The 9432-nt window shown below is 46.5% G+C and overlaps 1 protein-coding gene across 3 annotated transcripts; it reads right to left on the minus strand.

The window, feature by feature from the left end:
• Positions 1–4292: 4292 nt before the first annotated feature.
• On the minus strand, positions 4293–8729 carry LRATD1 (LRAT domain containing 1). Of its 3 annotated transcripts, none has more exons than XM_019751834.3 (2): positions 8381–8729; positions 4293–7477 (listed from the first exon to the last, which is right to left on the minus strand). In XM_019751834.3, exon 2 carries the CDS (start codon positions 7441–7443, stop codon positions 6565–6567), a length of 879 nt encoding a protein of 292 aa, XP_019607393.1. In that variant the 5' UTR covers positions 7444–7477; positions 8381–8729; the 3' UTR covers positions 4293–6564. The 3 variants fall into 3 exon arrangements, with proteins under 3 accessions (XP_019607393.1, XP_019607313.1, XP_074187809.1); XM_019751754.3 differs by having other exon boundaries at positions 8451–8683; XM_074331708.2 differs by lacking the exon at positions 8381–8729 and adding an exon at positions 8162–8320.
• Between the last annotated feature and the right edge of the window lie 703 nt (positions 8730–9432).

The following is a 9432-nucleotide window of genomic DNA, read 5'->3' on the forward strand; positions in this document are numbered from 1 at the left end:
CAGCATGGCGACATGTGTTTAGATAGAGAGCCGTTGTGATAGAGAGGTGTGGAAACTGGAATGGCCAGGTGTGAAGTGAGGACCCAGACTGGGATACGTAACCAGTGGGATTAAACACAGTGGCAGTGAGTAGTTCTGATTGTATCTGGGAAAGTATTTATCGTACCCCTGGGTAAAGGATGGCATGTCGTATAAAATATACTCAAAAGAATATAAGACTAGAGACATAAAATACTCCCCTCCCCCCCCCACAACCAACTCTCTCAGTCTCAGTGAACTCTTCCTTCTGAGGCTTTTCCTGGACTATACGCTCATTCCTGGGCCTGAATCTGGCCTTGGCCTTAAAAGACACAGGAGCAATCTGGTAAGACTTGCATGCTGTGGGTAGCGGATGTGTCCTTAGTTTGTCAGCTCTAAAAACTCAGAGGTCTCTGGCTTCCTAAAGACGAGAAGGTCTTCCCTGAGTAGGGTGGCAGGTAATATACTGGACATGCAGTTCCATTTGAATTTCAGAGAAACAGATCATTTTTAGTATATAACTATGTCCCAAATATTGCATGGGATATACTTATACGAAAACGATTATTCCTTGTTTATCTGAAATTCAAATGTAATTGAGTGGTCTGTACTTTTATTTGCTAAATCAGGCCACCCTACCCTTGGGCCGTGCCTCTGTCTGGCTCAGACCCCAGCGGGCAGACACTGCTTCTGAGAAGCAGGAGGCAGGAGGACCAGGAGAAAATGCAGCTCGTGCTATTGGGTGTTGGGAAATGTTTTACAAAATCATGGTCAATATGATTTCCCCTTATCTACTCATTTCCCAGGAGAATCTGAAATCTGAGAACAATGGGCTTGGCACTGAAGAGGGAGTTGGCATATTTCAGGACTGCTGGAAGGGAAAATGATTGAATTTAGAATAACTTATCTGTGAAAGCAAATATCAGAATACTTAAAATAAAGAAGCCCTCACGTTTCCCATCGCGACATGAGTAGAACATTAATATGCATGTCACAGACTGATGGCAGTATATAAGCAGTCGCCTTCTACAAACTTTTTCTGTTTGGGGAACACTGACTGTGGCTCTCATTCACTTATGAAGCATTTATGTTGTGCCTGAAGTTGAGGACATTGGTCCTATCCACACCTAATGTTTCATAAGCCTCTCTCCCTGCTGGACAAAATTAAGTTCAGAACTCATGTTCACATAAAAAAATAATAATAATTGGATTATAAAAACCAATGGGCATAGTAATTGTTTGGATATTTCAATATAGAAATGTATAATTTTTATTTGGAAAACACCCATGACCAAACTTTATCAAATCTAATTTTCCCAGAGAGTTAAGCTCGTAGTCTAGTAGATGTTTGCCTGTATAACTGAAGAAAGTTTTTAGCAGTAGCTTCAATAATAAGCTTCTCTCTGAAGGAATAATCTTGTGATTTCAGACGAGAAAAATCTCTCCTTGAGGTAAACGAGGAGTGAAGTGTGAGAAAACCCTAACATTGTCAGCTAGAGAAATTTAGGTCTCTCGTTATAAACAAGCCAAGTGGTGGGATTTCTGGTTTTCCTGGTGATCAAGTATCACTGAGAACCACGTGTAATAGAGAGAATCCAGTCTTCTACTTATTGAGCACCTACTATGTGCCTTGTGCCATGAGCCAGAGAGATGGATTACAGCCCACAGCGTGGAGAACCCTTTATCTGCGTGCCACCAAGGAATGCAGCATCACAAAACTCACCCTCAGCAACAAGAGGAGACTAGACTATTTTTCCTTTGCCCCAACATCGTCAAATATTCAAATACTTAAATCTCTTATAATGCAAGTTCAAATGAGGTAAACATACAACATGTGACTATGATATCAGGGAGATTTTATAATTTATTAAATGATGGGAAAAAAAGAGCTTTACTGCCGTCAATTAGGATGGAAAACAGGTACCCCCTGGTGAAAAGCTTATTAGCTCATCATCTCATAACCTCCCCACTTCATCTTGCTTCTTATTTTTCAATTACTTGCTAATCTTTGCAGCTTTCCTTTGAATCTTAGGTCTTTTTAGTTAGAGAAACAAGAAACACATTTGTCTAAAAGGGAGACTAAAACTAACTGCAAGTTCCACGTTGTCTTCTTTTTGTTTATGCTTAGTTTCAGGCATAGCTGCCTTGCTGTCCTAGTTATTCATTAGCTAGTTTGACTTCTGAAACCTTTCCTCCTGTGTTTGTAGATGTCAAGTCATTCTCTATTTTGTTTTAAAATAGTCTGTATGTATCTGTGTGCATATCTGTATCTATATACATCTCTGAATGAAATCACAATTACTAGCTATAAGAAATTATATACATATATACATCTACAAATGCATATATATGTATACACACACACACACACATATATATATATATATATATATATATATATATATATGTATATATATGTACTGCCTATAGCTAATAATTGTCAACAAAAAATTGAGTTGGGTCTTAGACAGCCATTTTGTAAACATAGTTCTTAATGTTTCAAGAAACCTGAAAGGCTGTACTTTTTTTCACCTGCAGACTCTTTATGCATGAGGCAAATCATCTCTGAAAGGCAAACCTCTCTAGATTTTTCTCATTTGTTTAAAAAAAAGGAAGCAGGAAGCTTTGAAGATATACACGTAGATAAGAGGAAATTGGGTTGCTCTATTATGTTTGTGCAATTAGTATTAATTTCACTGAAATTTGACTCTGTTCCATTTATAAGATGACTAACACATTGCACTCTTAGGGATTCTGAAAGTACACACAAAACACAATTAACAAGGTAATGTTTGAAGACTGTTAGGATATACTAATTATTTACGTAATTCATTATTTTGTAAACACCTATAACATGCCTTCTGAAAAATAAATCATTATTGAAACAAAAGTGTTCCTTGTAGAAACATGACACAAAGAGGAAGACAAACATCAAAATTTTTAAAATCTAGTAAAATCACGTAACAACATTGAACTTACCGCTGCTTCTGCATTTGACGTTCTAATCTGGCACAAATGTTTTCTAGGTGAATATATATTACTCTTTTAATAAAAAACATTAATGATGGGCATTTACATTTTTAAATATTGAGGAACTCTTTATATACATACATATATATATATATATATATATATATATATATATATATATATTTGGCTTATTGATAGACTTAATTTTATTTCAAAATAAATTCACTACATGTAATTTCTATAGGATTTATAGGATTTTTTTTTTTTTTAAACAAAGGAATACCCTTTGAGACTAACAGTATTTCAGAGATGGATTGTTTAAAGTATGCCCAGTCTCCCTTCTTCTCCCCAGCTCCTTTTTTTAAAATAACAAAATGTGTAGCAAAGCATTCCTTGGAGTAAATATATATATATATATATATATATATATATATATATATATATATATATATATATTTTTTTTTTTTTTTTTTTTAAGTAGTTTGCTTTTCAGAATCACCCTGTGAAAGTGGGAAAGAATGGATGTATAAAGACAACTCTATACTGGAGAGCTGACAGACCAAGCTGCAGCTTAACACTCAGTATATCATAGAAGTTACTAGGAAGCTGTATTCTCTTGAGGAAAACTAAAACCAAAACGAAATCCCCGACTTCTATTAAACGTTAGAAGGCTTTGGCTTAATTTCTATGAGTCTGATAAAATCCAGAGGTGTTATATTCACTCATAATAAAAAATCAAGTGTGCCTATCCCATGCCACCTTTAAAGGGGATTTCCACCTTCTGGATTTCACTTACATCATTAATAATGCCCTAAAAATATACATGTTTTTCAGGATAAAGCTATTAGCTAATATTTTGATAATATCCTCTCCATGATGCACTATGATTAGAATCATTCCACCACCTACGATTATTAACATTGACTATCAAATAATCAATGATTATTCCAACAGCAGTATGAGAAACCTTATAAACCTTTCAAGTTCCCTTTGCAACTAGTGTTTTACTGTTGTGAATCTGTAGAAGTATTATCATCAACCCAATCCTTAATACACCAGTGTAGTAATGAATGCTACTTTGGCTGCCAAACTTGTTTTTATTGCCAGTTTTGGCAAGTTTAAAGCTGATAAGCCATTCCTCTCTTATAGTGACCCTCTCAGTAAGAGAAAAATCAGATTACGTGCCATCAGAGGAAATAAATCTTAGTATTAGGTGTGATACAGACAGATTCATTTCTTTTGCTGAAGTCCCATCCTCTGAGTGACAGGTGGAAGACAAAATGTCAAGAAGGAGTCCTGTTGGATCAAATGCTTAGGTCGGTGTTTAATACAGCAGAGAGCCAAGTACAGTGGTAGGACACAGAAGACTGTGCAGTGTGTAGATACAGTAAAGAATTTCGGTTTATGATCTGCCATCTGTTATTTGAAAGAGGAATAAGTTAGGGAAACAAATGACTTTCAGTTCTCCATACATGCAAAGGTAAGTTAGTTATTACAAAAGTTATGCCATTGTAGATGCTGAAAGGAAAGCATATGCATTTGAACATTTTTTAAAAATAAATCACTCAATCAGCTTAAGAAAAATATTCTAGTTCATATTCCGTGGATCTGACCTTTTGATTCACGATCAGGAAATGAATCCAGGATGAAAACCAAAACACAAAACAGAAATGAATCATTTACCATGAAAAGGCATTTCCAGTCTCAGCTAACCTCGACTAGTTTTTATTGCATTATTTTTGAAATGCCAAGAAACTGGCTTTGGCCACAATATTTGCTGTCCAACTCAATCATTGCTGTCAATAGGCAATTGCTTGCAACAATTAGCTGAACACCTTTACTTGACAAATTCCCCTTGAAAGGGACATAGATGCTGCAGGTCTCTAACGCACACTGAATTAAGTAACAGTCAGGCTGGGGCTGCAGCATGGGGAGAGAAGTTGGTAAATCCTTGCTCAAGGAAGGGGTTTCAAACAGCCTTAATTTTTTGAAAAATACACGTTTGTCCTGATCCTACAAGTCCTCTCTGGTGTTCAGGAATGAATTGTGGGACTGGCTAAAGAGGAGGGGAAAAGCCACCGACTCTAGAATCATTTCTTTTCTTTTTTTTTAAGGAGATCAAGGGGAGAGGACGAAAAATAGAAATGCAAATGTGGAGTGGTAATGGTTTACAACACTGAGAAAAGAAAATCTGGAACCTGCTAGCAATTTCCACCAAAGAAGTAAACCCCGTTAACTGACAGAAATTCAGTACAACATACACTTTGATTAACAACTCCACCATTGCTAGGGCTGCTGTTTAAAGCCAAAAAACTACAATATTCACAAACAGGATTTCAGAAAAATAGAGTGAAAAGGCAATGTTAGCTAAGCTGTTAGCTAAATCCACTCTTAATGGCCCCCAGTATTTAAACTATCATGGATTAAAGCCATGAAAATAAAAATTTCAATTTGAAATTTTATTAGCATGTTGCTAAAATGGTCAATAAAAACATCAACAGATAGGCTGTGTTGACATAGTTGGAAACTGCTCCCTCATTTTTTAAACTTTATTTCCACTTCCCCATCTTCTAAGATTTCTATGTTAGGAAAAGCCAAACTAAATATACTGGCTTATGGTGTCGTTAACAATGCTGGTTTCTGGAATGTTGCCATGTCTTCCCCCTCCCTCTCCTCCAAACTCTTTAAAAATATGATTATTTTTGAAATGCAGCCCAAGGAGGGAGCAATCTAGGGTTAAGAACAACAAGCGCCCTTCTCCACAAATTCAAGTTCCCAGACATCAGGAGAACCTTCTCCTCGCTGGGGACTGGGCCAGCGCTCATCGCCAAATTAGCTGCGCCACGTTCTTCCCTGGTCCGGGAAGCTTCCCTTCTGCCAGCGAGGGAGACTCACAGGCAAATGCCGGTGGGGGGTGGCGTTCCCTTCCCTCGGTGGAAACAGGAAGCAAACACTGTCTAGCTTAGCCCAGAGCCTGGGATATAATGTCAGGAGACCTAGGGCTGGAGAGCTGGACCGGTCCCGGGCAGTCTAGGGATAACCCGGAGTTCCCGGGCGCTCTTTTGTGGAATGATTCCCAAGTGCATAAGGGACAGGCTCGATTTCTTGGAAATCCTGCAATCTGTATCCATACAGGAGCTGAACTGTGTACCCTGAAGAGATCAATTCTCACCTCCCACCGGTCTTTGTGTGCGCATTTGGGGCGGTGATGGTCCCTTTGTAGTAGGTGGCGGTGATAGTCGCTGAGCAGTGACTGGGGAGCAGTCACGTCCTTGCTCCCCTCAGCCCATTCTCCATGCCCCTCTTATAACTCAAGGGAAAAGTGCAAGCTGGGCTTCCCAACACCGTCACCACCACGGGGCGTTTTCTGCTAGGGGCGCACAGCTGTCCTTTTAGTCCCAGGGCCAGTTCCTGAGACTTCCTGCCATTTGCGGGAGGGGTGCGAGGGTGCAGCCTGGGTACTGGCCCCCGGCGGACACGCGAGGCGGGGTGGGGTGTTGAATCGCCCGCCGGGAAGCCCTGGGACGGGGAAGGGAGCGGGGCGTGGGGACAGCAGGGACAGGCCGCCCCTGGAGGCTACTCCTTGTCCTCCACCAAATCTGCGAGCTCCTGGAGCATTCGCAGGCGACCACTGGCATCGATGCGGCGCTTCTCGTGGATGAGGTCTTCCAGGCTGTGAAACCTGGCCGTGTGCACCTTGTTGTCACTCAGGTGCACCTTAAGGTAGTACTGCTGTTGTGGGGGCTGAGTGCCGGCAGGCACCTCCCCGCCCGCCTTGAACTCCCGCTTGCCAAACCGGCACCAGGCAGCGAAGCTCTCCGAGTTCGTCCAGCAGATCTCCTCGCTTTTGAGGCCCAGGTGGCCGCAGGCGTTCTGCACCACCAGCTCGGCCACCAGCGGGCGGTAGCGGTACCAGCTATTCACCACCCGGCCCACATTGGCCGCGCCCGCCTCGTACAGGCTGTCCTGGCGGATCTCGCCCTGGTGCAGGTGGATGATCTGCCCGCCGCCCACGTAGACGGCCCAGTGTGGGGCAGGCGCCGGCGGCTCGGGCTCCGACTGCAGCCATAGCAGCTCCAGCAGGTCGCCTGGCTCGCAGAGCGCAGGCAGCGCGGTGACCGCGTAGACACTCAGGTCGGCGCCCTGAGGGCCGCCGCTTACTTTGGAAAAGATGCATTCCTGGCCCCGAAAGGCTGAGAACTGTGTTTCCTTAAGGACCAACTGGTGCAGCAGGTGGTGGCGGTGCCGGCTGGGGCTCTCCGGGCAGGGAGTGCAGCCAGGGGGGGCCTTCACGCCAAACTTGTCCGGCTGGCCGCGTTCGTCCAGGTCCTCTTCCTCATCTGAGAAGAAGTAGGCGACCCCGACCCGCAGCTCGTCCTTCTCGATCCCCGATGGGTCGCCTGTGGGCAACTCGCTGTAGTTGAGGTGGGTGATGCGGTCCAGTTGGTTGCCCATCAATGACGCGGCGAGGCCGGGCCAGGAGCGGGGTCTGCAGAATCGGAGGAGGAGAGGCAGACACTCGATCAGAGTCGGGCGGGCCCCTCCCCAGGTCGGGTAGTGCCCCGGGACCTGCCCGCCCGCCCACACTACTGTACTGGTGTCTCCCGGCCAGCCCAGTCTCCGGTGCCTCCCCAGGGGTAGGAGAGGCACAGAAGGCGCCAGTCCAGCGAGTGAGAAGGGACGCCACCACACAGCCCGGGACCTCTTCCGGGAACCCGGTCCAACTCCCACAAGAGAAAAGGCAGGCGGGCTGGAGAGCGTGCGGGGTCCCAGAGAGGAGGACAGCGCGGGTTGTGGCAGCGTGGGAGATGGACTCCCAGAAAAGGACGGAGGGGTCAGCTAGAAGGGAGAAGGGGCGCCTACGGCTCCACAGCTTGGAGCAAGCTGCACGCACATTTCTGTCCCCACCCTCTCCATCCCACCTCTCAGTTTTGCACTAGGTCGCCCGACAGTGCCTCGCACAATGACAATCGGACACATTCGCAGGCATTGACACCAGCAAAATTTTGCACACTTGGAGTCCAGACATAGGCTGGTACACTGGTGTGATAATGTCACACACACACAATTACAGACCTTCTCGATGACACACTCAGACTCCCACATTCGTACACAATGCCAGCCCCACACTTGCACGCACGCCGATGCACCTACACCGAAGCACCGGGCACACCTGGTCACACAGGCAGGTGCACTCTGCCCCTTCTTCTCCTGCCTTCTCCCCAGTAGAGCCAATCCGGCTGCTCCAGGGCGAGGCTGCTCTAAAATAACCTAACAAAGAGGCAAGGGAAGGAAGGGGGAAGTCAGTGCGGTGTATGTGTGCGGGTGCGGATGTGCGTGTGAATTGTGTAGGAAGGTCCACTTTCAGCCAAAACACCCCTCTCCCTCCTACCCGACACAGGGTCCAAACAATCGAAGAAAAATCGTTTCCAAGGCAAAGACAGCCAGCCGCCTTTCCGTACCGGCGATTTCCCTGCTCCCGAAACCCCAAACTCCTTTAAAGTCTCCTGGTCCCCATGGGTGCTGTGGAGGCGGTGGTGGCGAGAGGGTCCTGGGCGGCGCGTGGGGCTGCGGCTCCACTCCGTCCCGCGCGGAATGGTGCGGTGCAGTGCCCCGCGCAGTGCCGGTACGCCTGCTGTCGGCGCTGGCTGGGGCGCCGGTTCCACCCGGACAGTCCGGACTCCGCTCTGGCTTCCTACAGCGGAGGCGACGACTCTTAAGTAGCCGGAGCCTTTGGTTCCAGGGCCCGCCCCGGGACGCGCTCATTGGTTGGGGCGGGGCCCAGGCTCTGCCAATCTACCCCGGAGTGGGAGGGAAGTAGGGGCGGGTCTCCAGAGCGCGCACCGCCCCTCCCGGTCTGTCCCTGCGCGCCCCGAACCCGGCTGGCTGGGATGCTGAGGTGCGAGTGCCGGAGGGAGCCAGGAAGGGGCGCGGCGCGGCTGCGCGCCTCCAGCGGTGCCCCCCAAATCCTCTCCAAGCCAGTTGTACCTGAGAGCTCGGTCCGCCCGCGTTCTGTGTTCAGAGAGTACGAACTACAGCAATGAAGTCTGGGGGTGGAGAAGAAACACCACTGCAAGCCAGGCACGGCGTGCGGCCTGGGGCCCGGAGCGACATTGTCGGAGGCGGGCACCTGGGGCCGTCCTGGGGCCCCTGGAGCCTGGGTTCCCGACGGCCCCTGGCCTGGTGCTAGGCCCCCAGACCTTATCCTGCCCGGCATAGTCGCCTTTGAAATTGCGCCTACGAAGATTCGCTCCTAGAGCCTTGTGTCAAATGCGACTGAAAAGTCTGAGCCTTGTCCGGCCCTTTTCCTGACTGGGCCTGTGATTTTAACCGCCAATCTTCTGTCTGTGTAAGGGGTGTGTCTCAAGTGCCCACAGTGGGCCATGGTAGTGCTCCCCAAGCCCCAGCACTTCCTCTGGTTTTGTTTGGTTTTGTGGGCGAAGG

Source organism: Rhinolophus sinicus, chromosome 2, assembly GCF_057876585.1.
Source record: "Rhinolophus sinicus isolate RSI-liver-muscle chromosome 2, RSI-T2T, whole genome shotgun sequence".
Classification (NCBI taxonomy): domain Eukaryota; kingdom Metazoa; phylum Chordata; class Mammalia; order Chiroptera; family Rhinolophidae; genus Rhinolophus; species Rhinolophus sinicus.